General features: G+C 47.1%; 1 protein-coding gene across 1 annotated transcript in view; it reads left to right on the forward strand.

Annotated features, from left to right (window-relative positions):
* Positions 1 to 11331: 11331 nt before the first annotated feature.
* Positions 11332 to 16222, forward strand: part of TOP1 (DNA topoisomerase I) — a 95758-nt gene continuing 90867 nt past the window's right edge. Inside the window, exons 1-2 of the mRNA XM_019972421.2 lie at positions 11332 to 11602; positions 11934 to 11958. Of these exons, the coding sequence (XP_019827980.1) occupies positions 11570 to 11602; positions 11934 to 11958 (58 nt within the window). The 5' untranslated portion in view covers positions 11332 to 11569. The remainder of the gene's footprint in view (positions 11603 to 11933; positions 11959 to 16222) is intronic.

Consider the following 16222-nt stretch of genomic DNA (forward strand, 5'->3'; position numbering starts at 1 on the left):
TTTGTTGTTGCTCATTGCTAAGTCATGTCTGGCTCTTTGCGACCCCATGGACAGCAGCATGCCAGACTTTCCCGTCCTTCACCATCTCCCTGAGTTTTTGCTCAAACTCATGTCCATTGAGTCGGTGATGCTATCCATCGTCATTGGAATCTTTAGCTTTCTGCCATCAAACCCTTCAAGTCGGGCTTCTAAGAAAGAGTCTGCCTGGCTTCCTAGCCCTGTGGGCTCTCCCATGAGGTTCCTAAACTGTTGTCTTGTAACTGAGAGTTTACTTGTCTAGCTCCCCTTCTGGACTGTGGGGTCCTCCAGGTGAAGGCCCTGTCTCATTCATCCCAAGACTACTACCAGAACCTGTCACTAAACATGCATCAGGAAATGTTAGTGGACCCTAGCCACGTGGCAGAAACCAAGGAGGATAATCCAGCTCCCAGGCTCTGGGTGTCTTTCACCCCAGTCGGAGTCCGTTCTGTCAAACCCCTGCTCTGACACCTGCAGCTGAGTCCTGGAAAGGTAGCGATAGATCCTGCAGGGCTGGACTTGACCCTGTGGGAAGAGACTATTCCCTGGGGGCCTGGATAAGCCATCCTGAAAAACAAGTTCTCTGAGTCAATCCTTCTGCGAGTTGTGGTGGGAAAGTCCCCAGAGCCCTGGAGGGGAGGTCGAAGCAGCCCGTGGTATCTGAGAAGCAAAGAGGGGTCTCTGCTCCAAAGGGACCTGCTTCTTTACCTGATTCAGAATTCCTGGTGAAAGTGTTAGCCACTCAGTCGTGTTGGGCTCTTTGTCACCCCACGGAATGTAACCCGTCAGGCTCTTCTGTCCATGGAATTCTCTAGGCAAGGATGCTGGAGTGGGTGGCCATTCCCTTCTCCACGGGATCTTCCCAACCCAGGGATCAAACCCGGGTCTCCTGCACTACAGGCAGATTCTTTACCATTTGAGCCACAATTCCTGGTATATCAACTCAATTGTGCCATCACTTTGTCCAAGGAATGGAATGATCCAAATCCATTCTAGAAGAATGATCCTCTTCTAAACTAGTTATAAGTGTGTCTTCTCCATCATAAAACAGACAGACAAACAAACACACACACACAAACCCTCTTAACCCCAGGTTACTCTGGTTCCTGTACTGTGTTCCTCCTCTTGTGTGTAACTAAACCTCTTCAACAACTTGCCTGAACTTGTTATCCTTTACTTCCTCTCTCAGGCCCATCCCTAAAATAAGACGTTCCTTCCAGACCCTCCCAAATGATCTCATCTAATTTAGTCACTTCAGGTACCACTTCCAGTTCCTCTTCTGAGCTCCAAACCCATGTACCCAACTGTCTACCGGATATCTTGACCAGGCTACCCCACAGGCACTTCAAATTTGAATGTACAGGATGGGAATTCATCATCTTTCCCTCAAACTAGGTCATTCTGCAGTGTTCCCGAGCCTTTGTGAATGGCACGCCCATCCATAGCCTCGATTCCTCCCCTCTCCCTTTCTTTGACACCTGATACATCAACCCTCTGTCATGAATATCCTGTAAATACAAATCCACTCCTTTCCACCCTCATGGCTCTTCTGCTGATTAGGGCCAGCATCACTGTCATTTTTTCCCTAGATGATGGCATCAGCCTTCTTAACTGTGGCCTAACAAGCCTCTCCTCTTGACACTTTCAAATCCATTTTCTATATTGTAAGTAGCATTTACTAAAATAGATATGACTGGACCCCTGGTGGTCCTCTAGTTAAGATTCCATGCGTCCACTGTAGGGGGCTCGGGTTGAGTCCCTGGTCAGGGAACTAAAATCCAAGAGGCTACATGGCACAGGTACAAAAAAATTAAAAAAAAATTTTTTTTAATGCGTATGATTATGTTCTCCCATTGCTTACAACTCATCAGTGGCTCCCCATTGCTCTCAGGTTAAATTGTAAACTTCTTAACCAACAAAAAACATCCTGCATGAGTTGGGCCTTGCTTACCGCTTCAGCCTCACCTCTCACTACCCTTTCTCTCAGTCTACCCCTCAGCCACACTAGCGTAATTCAGGGGTCTTACAAACCCCACTCTGGAATTCCCAAGTCTTTATTTCATCTGTTCTCCGGGCCTCTAGTGGTCATCTCCCTCACTTGTGTTCTCTGTCTTCCCTAACTTTCACTGACTAGCTTCTGCTCCCACTTGTAAGGCAGGCCTCAGGTTTAAACGTCATTTACAGAAGCCTTTGTCTGACTCCTCAATTCCAGCATGACAGCACCCCTAAAGGGCTCCTGTAGCAAACATGCTGTGCATTATCCCCAAAGCATTTAACAGAGGAAGTGGCAACGACTTGTTCTCTTGTCTGTCCCACCTACCAGGCCTGAGTTCCTTGAGGGAAAGGACCGTGTCTGTCTAATTTGTGGCTGAATCCTTGGCACCAGGCACCTGGTTCATAGGTGTTGTGATATTTACGTGTATGTGTGTGTTATGCAGAAAAGCCAGGGAAGGGGCAGGTGCCACGCGTACCTGGGGGGAAGAGGGACAGATAATCACAGAAGTAGGTCTTGGCAGACCCCACAGAGATAGCCACTAATGGGATGGGACAGAAGGGATCAATTCAAGAGGCTCCAAGGATTTGAGCTGCTTGACTAGGAAGCAGGTGGATAGACCTAATCACCAAGCAGAGACCACAGAAGGGAAGGGTAGATCCAGGGGAAATGTTGAACCCAGGAGCAGAAGACTGAGGGGACCATCACAGGGACACAAGCAGTAGTTTGTGTGTGTTAGTCACTCAGTTGTGTCTAACTCTTTGCAACCCCCATGGACTGTCGCCGGCCAGGCTCCTCTGTCCATGGGATTCTCCAGGCAAGATTACTAAAGTGGGTCGCCATACCCTTCACCGGGGGATCTTCCCAACCCAGGAGTCCAACCTGGGTCTCCTGCTTTGTGGGCAGATTCTTTACCCTCTGAGCCACCCGAAGGGCAGATGGGTAAATGTTTCTGGAGCTCCAAAAAGAAGTCAAGCCTCGAGATACCCATTTGAGAGGCTCTCTGTAGGAGTAGGCATAGAGTCCGTAAAGCTTCCAGGAGGAGGGTGGATGCAGAGAAAAGAAGATTGAGGACAGAAGTTTTGGGCATGCTGACATTGTGCTGGGAGAAGAGGAGGAGGCAGAAATAATGGCATTTGCAGAGGCAGGAGGGAAACCAAGAGAATTCATGGTCACTGGAGCCAAATGGAAAGGACCCAAAGAATATGCCCAGCATCACTGAGTACTGCAGGAAGGTGGAGAAGAATAAGGCTAATCTATTTGCAAACTAGGAAGTCTCTGATTAGAATGGAAGTCAGATCAACACCATTTAAGGGGTTGGATTATAAGGCAGAAAAGGCAGCAAGCATGGATTATCCTTTCCGAATATTTCAAGCATGCCAAGAGAAACAGTGACCTAAGGACCTTCAGAGGCAGCACAGGAATTAAGAGACTATGGGCTCTATAGTAACACCGCTTGGGTTCAAATCGTTGCCCCACGACTTAACAACTGTGTGACTAAGTTAATCTTCCTAAGCCTCAGTTTCCTGGTTTGCAAAATGATGATACTAGTGGTACCGACTTGATAAAGGTTATTGTGAGGACTAAGTAAGATAATGTATGGGAAGCAGTTAGTCCAGGGGAGAGCACGTGGTAAGTAATTGATTAATGTGAGAGATTATTTTTAACAAGGTCAAGAGAGAAAGCTGAGAGGGGGGAATAAGTGGAGAAGTTGCCAGGCAGAAGGGAGAAAAGATGCTGGAGGTGGAAGAGACGGGATGTAGGAGTCAAAAAGCTTGTTGGGGGCATGGGCAGGTATATCTCTTCTGAACCTGATCTCGGCAAAGCTGTTCCCTGCTGGTTATTTTATTATTATTATTTTAAATATTTTGTCCATATTGTGTAGCATGTGGGATCTTACTTCTCCCACCAGGGATGAAACCCATGCCCCCTGCACTGGGAGCTCAGAGTCTTAACCACTGGACCACCAGGGAAGTCCGTTTCTTTTTCTTTGTGTCAATAACCCCTGCTGGTTATTGAGCGGGGCTGTCATCTCTGTTCCATTTTCTTGGGAGAGTCATGCTGAGTCAGCTTGGGGTTGCACTCACTCCCAGAATTATCCAGGATTTCCTGGAGCCCCAGTTCCTGCCTCTTTGCCGCCCCCAGCCTGCTGGTGCTCCATGTGGAGGTGGCTGGACCCGAGGGGCAGCAGGATGTCCCAGCAGCATATCTGGTGAGAGGGAGATTCAGGGAGAGCTGCTGTCCTAAGTTCTTCTGGGGCAGGACCCTGGTCACAGGTCAGTACCCTGCTGTCCCCTTCAAGGGCTGCCTCTTCACAGTTATTCCAAACGACTTCCCAACCCCACACTTATTGATGCTTCTGAGACACTTGCAGTGGTCTCCATGGGCCTCCTGGATAACTTGCTCATCTCCAGCATCAGCTCTGCCAAACTGTCCCCTACTGTGCTGCCCATGGTTTGTCTCACACCTCCTCAAAACCCCATTATGGCTCGTCCTGCGGGAGCTCCACTGTCACCAAGGGAGGCATCCCCGCCTGCCCGGCCTCCTTCTCTGGTTTATCTTCACAGGTACCCTCTGCTCCGTCCTGACCAAAGCTGTCCCTGCCCAGGATGCTCTGCCTTGGCCCAGGTGGCTCTTCTTCCTGCAATACCTTCCTTTTTCTTCCACAGGCCGCCTTCACATCTTTAGAGAATGGCATCCGACCAGAAGTCTCTCATATTGCCCGCTCTGCCACCACTGGTGAGTTGAACACCTCCTTCCCAGTGTTCCCATAGCAACTGGTAGCTGGCCACCTCTGCCATGTTATTCTTCATACCTTATGGTAACAGTTGGGGAATATGTTTATCTTGTTATCAGACTAGGAACTTCTCCAACAAAAGGATTTGGTCTTATTAATATCTGTGTCTCCAGGGCGTAGCATAGTACCTACCTATCATATAGCCTGTGTGTGTGTGTGTGTGTGTGTGTGTGTGTGTGTCCTCAGTCAGTCAGTTGTGTCTGACTCTGTGCAACCCCATGGACGATATAGACTGTTAGGCTCCTCTATTCACAGGATTCTCCAGGCAAGAATATTGGAGTGGGTTGCCATTTTCTCCTCCAGGGGATCTTCCCAACCCAGAGACTGAATCTGCGTCTCCTGTATCTCCCGTATTGGCAGGTGGATTCTTTACCACTGAGCCACCTGGGAAGCCCCCACATATAACCAATATACTCCTTCATTTCTTGGAGAATAGTGGTGGAATCAATACATGTCCTCACCACAGAAAAGATTTCTTCTGGCAGGAAGACAAAGTAAGAATGTGAAAATAGACTCCCCACGTGACCTACATCTTTATCATCTGTCCTCTCGTGGCTCATCTGGTAAAGAATCCGTCTGCAGTGTTGGACACCTGGGTTCGATCCCTGGGTTGGGCAATGCGGGAGACCTGGGTTTGATCCCTGGGTTGGGAAGATCCCTTGGAGAAGGGAAAGGCTGCCCACTCCAGTGTTCTGGCCTGGAGAAGTCCATGGAGTCACAAACAGCTGGACACAACGAAGTGACTTTCACTTCTCATTCCATGACTCCAGGGCTGCCAGCTTTTCTGTTTTTCCTCTCCTTTTTTATTCCACAAAATTTGACCTTTGCTGGGCCATTACCAACAGGCAAAGGGTGTGTCTAGTTGTTACTGTGATGGCCAGCCTGGATCTCCTTTCTGAGGTATCAAGCAGGTTCTATTCTGAGCATCATCTAAGTCTTGAAAGGGCAGCAGGTCCTTAGGCAAGGCACACATAGGAAAGGAGAACTAGAAGATGCTGCTGCCCAAGAATTGCCAGTCGAGGCTGTGCCAACATCCAAGATCAAAACTCTAGGGGGCATCCAGGTGCCATAACAAGAGGGGCCCGGGTCCAGGACCAAAAGAAAACAGAGGCCTTGAGAGTGCGTAGGAGTCGAGTGTAGATTAGGACTTGGTATAACGTAGAGTTCTTGGTCTTTAGTGACCCATCAGACCTCCATGCAGCAAAAAGGAGAATTTATTTAAAGGCACAAGATCCGGGGAAATAAAGCCTCAAGAGATACTAGGAACTGAGGACACTGAACTCCATCGGGGGCTTCTCTTCTCTTCCTTCTTTCCTCCTTGCTCCCAGCTCTCTCTGGCCCTTTTGGCAGAAAATACCAGCAGGGCAGCTTCCTGATTTACATACTACAGATCCATCTGCAGGAAGAAAGACCAAACCACTTTCTCTTTCCTGGTTCCAAAGTCTCAAGGAAGTTGATCTGAGTGGCTCAGCTTGGGTCACACAACTGTAGCCAGAGGGACAACATCATATTTGTACATTTGTGTACACTGTGCAGAAGCACAGGTTCCCTGAAAAGCAAAAGTTGTTCAGACAACCCTAGACATGTTCAGTTCTGGGAGCCAAGACTTGGGTTAAGGCAATAAGAACAATCCCATGCAAGTCAGAAGCAAATGACTATGGGCTGTATCTTGGGTGGCCATCTAGAATAAGAAGCCTGAGGGCTGGTCATTCCAGAGAGCCCAGTCTTAAGAAGCACTCTGGGAAGGAAAAAAAAGATTTCTGGGCTTATAAACATTTTGGAGATGCTTCCTGCCATGTGTATCAGCATATGGACGACTCTGGGAAGTCTCGTGGGAAAAGACCTGTTTAACTTTAAATCATAACAATGTATGTTTTGTATATGGAGCCCTTCTTTTAGTGGAATATTGATAAATCATCCACCTTTCACATTGGAAACAGGCCTACAGCATCAGCTGTCATCTGCTAGTTATTTTTACAGGGGCTGGGATGGCCCATGACTGAGCAGTCTTGATTTAAAAAGTAATGTTTCCCAAGCCTCATTTATTTGCCTCTAACCTTTCTGGAGTTTGTCTTATATGTTTCCTCTGTGCCATTCCCTCACATTTTTATTTAAATCAATCAACTTTTTAAAAAGCCCCATTCCAAACAAAGATATTCTTAAAACCAGGATTTGATGTGATGGTTAAAATTTTTTTCTCATACACATGGAAATATATACATAATCATTAAAATTAAGATGTCTATACAGGCATTATCTATAGTCTTCTCAAGTACTAGGGGTGGTGGACCATATCGTGGGGACACCTGTTCGAAGTATCAGGAATCAGAGGGGCCAGGTGGCCTTGAGTAAGACAGCCAGCCTCAAAGCACTGTGATCACGCATTCTGGCAGGGAAGTTCAGTCTATAAGAAGGTGCCCAGATACCTGCATGTTTGTGCATGGGAACTGTGCTTTGTGTGCCCTTTTGGCACGTGTGTTGTGTTTTCATGGCTACTCCGATCTTCCTTGGAGGTACCTGGGAAATAAGTGCAGATTCTCCCTGGCTTTGGAGGGTGGTGGTGGAGAAGTGTTAGGAGGCACTGTCTGCCTTAAAGCACTCCTCAAATTACTTTGGCAGCTAACAAGTAGGAGTCACATACCTCACCTCGTTGCCTGCGATTGATCCCAAGGTGGAAAGACTACGATGAAAGAATCCAAAAGCAAGGTGAAACTGGTTCTGGCAACTTGCTTAAAAGAAAGAACATAGCTTTGGAGGTAAGAGGACCCAAGTGTCAATCCAAAACTCACCACTTACTAGTTGTGTTCTCCAACAGCTTAAAAAAAAATCTCTTAAAATTCTACACTTGAGGTTCTTCCCTAGTGATACAGTGGATAAGAATCCACCAGCCAATGCAGGGAACATGGGTTCCATCCTTGCTCCAGGAAGATTCCACATGCCATGAAGCAACTAAGCCCATGTGATCTAGGGCCTGACAGCCACAACCACCGAGCCCATGCACCACAACTAGAAGAGGGATGAATTAAAACATTAAATACAGTAATTCCCCTACATGCGCATGACTTCCATTCTGAGAGCACATTCCTGAGTCCAACAAAGGGCTCTCATGAGCCCTGGAGCTTCTACTCCTCAAAAAGAGAAGCCACCACAATGAGAAGCCCTTGCACCACCATGAAGAGTAGCCCCTGCTTGCCACAACTAGAGAAAGCCCATGCGCAGCAACGAAGACCCAGCACAACCAACAGTCAATAATTTAAAAAATTCCACCCTTATTATCATTGTCCAGATGAGGAAACTGGGACTCAGAGGAGTTAAGCAACTTGCCTGATGTCAAAGAGTTAATAAACAGGGAGTATATATATGTGTGTGTGTGTGTGTGTGTGTGTGTGTGTGTGTGTGTATAAATATATATATAATGGGATCTCTGCTAAATTCTCTCAAGAGATTCCTCCTTCTGAAGCTATATATAAACATATAATAATATATAACTATATGTTTATAAACATGTCAATATTATAGGAAAGTGAAAGTGAAGTTGCTCAGTCGTGTCCGACTCTTTGTGACCCCATGTACTGTATAGCCTATCAGGCTCCTCCATCCATGGGATTTTTCAGGCAAGAGTGCTGGAGTGGATTGCCATTTCCTTCTCCAATATTATAGAGCAGAATTCAAAACTAGATTGGTTTGACTTCGGTGTGTGGTCCTAACCACTGTACTACCCTGCTTTCATTCCCTCATTCTGTAGGATCTCTGGCTGGGTGCTGGGGATCAAGTGCTAAGCAAGACAGACAAGGTCCCAGCCCTCACAGACCTGGCATTCTGTAGGGCAGAGAGACCTAAAATCACCAGTTACCACCATTACTAACTTAATAAGTTAGTGTCAAGTGTCACAAAGGAAAAAGACACTCAGTGAGTGGGGCACTTGATCTTGGTCAGGAAGGAGGAGTCAGAGAGCATGGAAGGGAGAAAATAATATTAAGACTGAGCTTTGAAGCATTCACAGCATTAATTTTTTTCAATGAATTAGAATTAAAGTGTTTGCCACTAGATATGATTTCAACGGTCCATGAATGAACACTTTTCATAGTTTATTTGTAAATGATTTCATAAACATTATTATTTCATAGATATTATTACTTAGGATGAAACTAAAGAAAGAAGAGGGATGAATTAAAACATTAAGTACAGTAATTCCCCTACATTCGCACGACTTCCATTCTGAGAGCACATTTGTGAGTCCAACAAACTTAGCCTAGGTATCCAACTAACATCATTGGCTATGTAGCACTGTCCTGTAACAGGTTTATAATACTTTTCACACAGTAACATATAACAAACAAACACAAAAAATATAACATTAAAACAAATTATTTATTTTGTTATTTTTTATTGCACTGGGTCTCTGTTGCTGCCTGCAGGCTTTCTCTAGATGCAGAGAGTGGGGGCTACTCTCCAGAAGTGGTATTCTCATTGTGGTGGTTTCTCTTATTGCGCAGCACAGGCTCCGGGCTTCAGTAGTCGTGGCTTCAGTAGTCATGGCACAAAGGCCCCGTGACTCCACAGTATGTGGGATCTTCCCGGACTAGGGAATGAACCTGTGTCTCCTGCACTGGCAGGCGGATTCCCATCCACTGCACCACCAGGGTACAGAAATATCCAAGACAATGTTGTTCTTTTTTTATCTTACAGTATAGCACCTTGAAAGGTACAGTAATACAGTACAACAGCTGGCATACAGGGGCACCTTTGCCTCTTTGAAAGTTCACAACTTGAAGGTTCATATGTAGCAATAATAATAAAGGAAGCAGTAATAGATTTAGAAAAATCCACAAGGGTCACGCTTGAATTAAGCCAGTTATTCAGGATCTTGGCAGATATTTTAAGAACTTTGAACTTTGTCCTAAGATGAGAGAAGTTGTGGGAAAGGATAATGGTTAGACACAGTGTTGAAAGAGCACTTTGTCTACTGCTGCAGAGTAGCTGTGAGAGGGCCAGAAGGGAAGTAGGGATTCCTGTTAGGAATGTATTGTAAGAATTCAAGCAAGAGATAATGCACACTTCACAGGTGTGTGGGTGAGAGAGAAAGGCTTGAAGCAATGCAATCAGCTGGACTTCTGAGAAATGTAGAGGAAGGTGTTCAGGGTGGAGCTTTTCTAGCTGGGGGGCTTATCAGGTGGCTCAGAAGTAAAGAATCCACCTGCCAAATGGAGGAGATACAGGTTAGCTCCCTGGGTGGGGAAGATCCCTTGGGGGAGGAAATGACAATTCACTCGAATATTCTTGCTTGAACACCAGGCAGGCTGCAGTCCATGGGGTCACAAAGAGTGGGACAGGACTTAGCGATTCAGCTAGCAGGCATGGTGGAGGAAGAAGACAAGATAAGCCTTGATGTCAGGAAGGTTAGTAGGTTACTTATCTCTGACACTTGGACTTCCCTGGTGGCTCAGATGGTAATGAATCTGCCTGCAATGCAGGAGACCCAAGCTAGATCCCTGGGTCAGGAGATCCCCTGGAGAAGAGAAAGGCTATCCACTCTAGTATTCTTGCCTGGAGAATTTCATGGAGAGAGGAACCTGGCGGGCTACAGTCCATGCGGTTGCAAAGAGTCGGACAGGACGGATCGACTAACACATACTTTCTGACACAGTCTAACTTTAGCAAAATAGACGACCTCACAGAGCTATTGCGAGAAATAAGAGCGGAGAGCACAGTAGATACGCAATAAGCCGCGGTTCTTTCTCCAATTTCTCCCCGCTATGCTTCGCAGCGCGCTAAGGACACAGCGGGGTACACAGTCAGGTCGTGTTTACCCCGTGATTCGGTTCCATTCGGCTCCTACCCCACTCCTTTTCTTAGCACAATTCCTGGCTCAGGGATAATTGAAGAACGCACAAACGAAATCAGGCCTCTTGTTACTCGGGACTACACGTAGGGGCAGAAAACTGGGGCTAAACCAGACCTTTGGCGAGTTGAACTATTTAAATACATTTTAAGGAGTGGGCGCGCTATCATCCGTAAGTTGGAAGGCCTGGACAAAGGCTTCCTCCAAGCAGCCTCGGGTTCTGGTTAGCGAGCGAAGAATAGCTGGTGAAAACTTGGGGACCCCGGCTGCCAAGGTATTTACAGCTCCGGGAAGATGCAAAAGCGTCTGGGATACCAGCTCGGCCGAGGTCTGACGCTGTCCCGCGGCGGCCTTTAAAGGCCCACCACGTGGCCGAGCTGCTGGCCCAGGCCAGGAGGCGGTGTCCGGGCTGCGCCTGCGCACTGCCCAGGGGAGGGATCTGGGTTCCGAGAAAAGGAGCTGGGAGAGGAAGAGAAGGTTGCTCCGGGTGGGCGGCCGTGGGAGGAGTCAGTTCCTTATGCAAATCGCAGAGGCGCGCGAGGGCCAAAGGGGCGGGGCTTGCGATGCAAAGCCGGGTACCCCCTGAGGAAGCGCGAGGGGGCGGGCCCCGCCACCGTCGGCCTCCTTCCGCGAGTCTCTGACGTCAGCGACGTCGCTTTTAAAAGCGGCCGCGCAGGCGCAGTGAGCCGAAATGCGAACTTAGGCTGTTACACAACTGCTGGGGTCTGCTCTCGCCGCCCGCCCGGCAGTCAGTCAGCCTCGCTGCCGCTGTCGCCGCCTCAGCGGTTCCGGTAGTCTTAAGCCCGCCCCACCACCTTTTCCCCGCGCCTCCCGGAGCCTCCGGGTGTCTCCTGTCCGCCCGCACAGGCCGGCCGCGACCGTCTGCGTCTTCTCGGCGCCCCTCGCCGCTCCGGCCGACATGAGTGGGGACCATCTCCACAACGATTCCCAGGTACGGCCCTGCCAGGCCCGCCCGGGTCCCCTGTCGTGCCTCGGCCCTCCACGACCCCCGCCTCAGAGGCCCCGGCCTCGGCCCGGCTGCTTTGACAGGCCAGAGCCCCTGGCCAGGGGCGGCCAGCCGGCGGACGTCGGCTCCCCAGGACCTGGGCGGAAGCCGCCAACTTACAGTTTGGGGGTGCTGGCTGTCCCTTCAGGCCGTTCCCGGGGGCCCCCCTCTTCCCGGGGGGCGCAGGGTGGGCCCGGCTCCCGGCCGCGCGCGCTTGCCCGCCGCCGGCGGGGTGAATGTGCCTGTTGTTTCATGGTCCCTCCTTTTCTCTCCCCAGATCGAGGCGGATTTCCGACTGAATGGTGAGTGCGCCCCCCCTTCCCGACCCCCGACTCCGCGGCCGCCGGCCCCGCGCCCGGCCCGAGCCGGGTAGAGGACAGACATGGCGTCCCAGAGACTAAGTCCCGGCTCCTCGCTCACCGGCCCCATTGTTCCCCTCGGGCCGCCTCTGGACCCCTTTTCCGGGGACCCCAGACCCCCCAGATCGCGGCCATCCCAAGAGGGGGCTACAGAGACCCCGCGTCGCCCGCCGCCGGGCCTCGGGCAGTCTTTCCGGGCCCGGATTCCTCCCGGGAAAGTCGCCTTGTCGACAGTCGGGACTTAGTCTCTGCGCCATTTTCTTTTTCTCTCTCCTCTCCTTTCTGTGCCTGTGTGTCTTTCTCTCCCTCCCTCGGCTCCTTCCTTGAGCTGCCCAGAAAGAGCTTTCTGCGGAGCAAAGCCGTATAAATCACAGACTTCACCAGAGGGAAGGGTGGGAGCCTGAATTGTTACTATTTTTGCCCAAAGAGAACTTTATTTGAGGGGTTGTCCTGCTTACTGCTTCTCTTGTTTGTTTCCTTTTCTGCTTCCAGAATGAAAGCTGCCCTTCGGCAACTGTTGGTTTTTTTGCTTTTTTTTTTCTTTCCCCCTTCCCGGGTAAGATGTTTATGGTAGGAAATAGGGCTCTAAAACTAAAGCCCTCCTTGTGGAGTGCTTCGTATTTTGAGGTTGCTTTCCCCAAGTTGTGTTCTTTGCAAAGGTAGTGGTACCTCCCTTCAGAAAGTTTGCAAGTCCTCTATGGGCCATCCATTGTCAATGTTGGGCTCAGGCATATTGATTTCCTTTTTTTTTTTTAATTAAAGTATTACTGACCAGAACTTTTCAGTGGGGCTGAGGTTCCTAAGGCAGTGTTTTTTTAGAAATGTAGTTTAGTGTAGTTGTCAAGAGGAGAGGTTGTTGAACATCTCATCTGGCCTAGTGTGTTAGCCATTTCTTGTGGGCTGTGGGGCAGGAAAAAAAAAAGATTTTATTTATTGAAACAAAGAGTGGCCAGTACCCACCCCTGCTTCCTGTTCATTCTTTTTCAGAAGTGACTGTTTTTCAGGAATTGAGAGCTAACTGGCTTTTGCCAGATCTTTATGTTTTTGAACCCCTTTCAGCCAAATCGAGGCATTTATTCTTTGAGTATTTCCACTTCAGTTACCCTGTGAATCTTACCCCACTAAAAAGCTCACTCTGCGAGCTTTTCAGCAGTCCTGCTGAAGGAGAAGGTAACTTCTGTGCTGGGAATTCCCACTGATTGTAATGGTACATAATCCTGCTCAGTTGAATTTGGGTTCCGGGAACCTCTCCAATGGGAGAAGCTGATGACTAGCTTTTCTGATGTTGTAATCAGCAGTCCATGGTGTTAGCCTACTCTACAGAGAGCAGCCTTATGTTCAGATTTCCAAGTGGGGCATCCAGCAAGAGATGTAGTCTGCAAGGAGAGAATCTGGGTAAAGCGTAGCATTTCTTGAGCACCTAGTATGTGCTAAAGCACTGTGTTTAGTGCTGGAGCTGAGCCCCTTGGCTCCCACAGTGCTGCTCCTGCCTTCAGTCTGTTTGGGGAGACACAATTAGTTAATCATAAGGTAGGTGCTGGGGCAAACCTGTACCCCAAATGCTGTGTGAGTGACTAGGGAATTTAACTTTGGGGGTGGGGAGATTTCTCAGAGGAGGGAGCTTCTGAGCTTGGTGTTGTGCAAGAGTAGGTGCTGAGTGTCAGGGCTTGGAGTATTTCTTAACTGTGTTTAGCCAACCTTATTTGAGTTTTAAAAGAGGGAGGTGAGGCCCCTGCAGTTCAGAAAGCCACAGTGTGAGATAGGTTTCTTTCGGATGTAGGAGCAGAGAAAGGATGTGGCAGGTGAGGATGGAAGAAGTCCTTTTGACCTCTCTTGGAGGAAGGTAGGATCTTAATACATAAGACGTGTTCTTTTTGATTCTCAGACTGGGATGAGTAATCTATCCAGTAGTATCCAGTAGTAAAGTGTAGTGTATTTAACCTCACTGAGGAACCAGGGAACTATTGAATATGTGAATGATTGTAGGCTGGGTAGATTTTTGCCATTTTTGTAGAGATCAAACTTTTAGAATGTGTTTTTTCACTTGTAACAGCAATAATTGCTAAATATTTATTGAATGTTTACTGTCTGCCAGGCAGGCATGAATCTCATCAGTTCTTTCCGTTGGATCATCTAGTTTAATTTCTTCCTTGGAAGAACCCTTACGAATTAGGTACTATTATCTCTCTTTCCACAGAAGAAGAAACTGAGACTTAGATGTATTTATTGACTTTCCCAAGGAAGTGAGTTGGGCACTACAGAGCTCACAAGCTTAGCTGCCATGCTGTATATGATTCTAACATGAAAAAATTAAAAGCTGCACATCTCTACTTTATTACAGAGCTGAAAAATGCGAGAGGGAAAAAGTTGATAGTTTGCTTGCTTTTTATCTCAGCCTGCTCCTTCATGAGAAGAAGCACTGTAACTGCTTCCCCACTGCACTGAGAGTCTGACAGAGTATTATCTTTGTAAATATTATCTGGAAGATGTGGTATTAGTAGCTGTGTGCTTGTTAAGTAATACACTGGTAACTAGTGATTGATTTATGTAAATATGGAAGACAGTTTTTAAAAATCAATGTTTAATTATGCTCAGAGAAGTTGTTATTGATTTTTGTATTAAGAGTTTGCTTAAGCATGATTTTAAGTGGACCTAACCCATCTTACAGATTGACTGTGTCAATTTCATATGTTGAAACAAAAATCCCTCATTTGCCTGCCCTCACTCATCCTCTTAAGATTTAAAGGATTTTTTGCCTTTAGAGTTCATTCTTTACAATAGTTGAAACTGTTGCTGTTGTGTAGAATTTAGAACATTCTGGCCTATACTCAACTGCTGGGAATAAGTCTGTTATTGAAACATACTTAGAATTATGTTTAAAGTATTGCTGTGAGTTCAGGGAGCAGAAATCATGAAAGACAAGACTACTTTTTGTCTAAGAGAAATGACTTCCTTTCTAAGTGTTGGTAACACTAGTTCAAGTGGAGCTGAGTCATTACTACAGTACTGAGCAGACTGCTAAAGTGTCTTTAGAGTTGATAATGGTAACATCAGGTTGGGAGTCAGTGGTCCTTTTGCCATTTCAAGGGCTTGAAGTTTTTGCCCATCTACTCTGGAGTTGTAGGGTTCTTCCCTCTTTGGCATGAGTAGAGTATAATGCTCGGTTTCATCAGACATCAGCGATTATTCTCAGAAATGTCATATGGGATCATTGTTTGACATTATCTTGTGTTGATTCTAATTAGTTTAGTGGATTCAAACTGGATGGTGGAATTAAATATAAATTGTTTTTGATGCTAATAGTTACACTTCTGTGCTGTTGGGCACTGGTTGGGGTGGCAGGTGGAAAGGCTAATGATGGGGCTATCTGAAAATTCCCATCACATTTTTAAAACCAAACTGATGGCACCATCAACTGAAATCTGGCACATCTTCCTACTCTATCCAGAAACACTTAAGCAAAACATTGTCTTTCCTGCCACTGCAGCCAGATTCCTTGGGGGCACCTTTTCAGAATTAGTGAGCTGCTGTAGAATCTTTATAGATGAAACAAAATTGCTTGTCAACACTGTGCTTTTTAGATTACCAACATGTCAGAACTCAGAAACATTTTAAATTCCAAAGTTACCGGTAAAATGACAATATCCAGGAGTTACTAAATCGGAAATAGCTCATGGTTTGAAAAGTAAAAACTAGATGATATTGCTTACTGTAATCAACCCATACTTGTTTTTGGTAAGTGTGTGTGTGTGTTAGTTGCTCAGTCGTGTCCGACTCTTTGTGACCCCATGGGCTGTAGCCCACCAGACTCCTCTTGTCCGTTAATTCTCCAGGCAGGAATACTGGAGTGGGTTACCATTCCCTTTCCAGGGGCTCTTCCAGACCCAGAGATCGAATCAGGTTCTCCTGCGTTGCAGGCAGATTCTTTACCAACTGAGCCACCAGTGGATAAGTAAAATGGAAAATAGGAATTCAGGATCTGTTCCAGAATCTCATTTTAACCAATAGTAGCAAAACAAGAATCAAATCTGGGTCTTTTCCTTTAACATCAGCGTAAAAATGGGAAATTGTGAGAATTTGAAGAGAAATCCATTAGTTTATTCTGGATCTCAGTGAGTTAGTAATCATTTATACAAATGCCAGAGATCCTTAACATGTCTTAAAGCTTGTATTTTAAAATTAGGCCTTTGGGGTTTTTTGTTTTCCA

The sequence above is a fragment of the Bos indicus genome, chromosome 13 (assembly GCF_029378745.1).
Source record: "Bos indicus isolate NIAB-ARS_2022 breed Sahiwal x Tharparkar chromosome 13, NIAB-ARS_B.indTharparkar_mat_pri_1.0, whole genome shotgun sequence".
Classification (NCBI taxonomy): Eukaryota; Metazoa; Chordata; class Mammalia; order Artiodactyla; family Bovidae; genus Bos; species Bos indicus.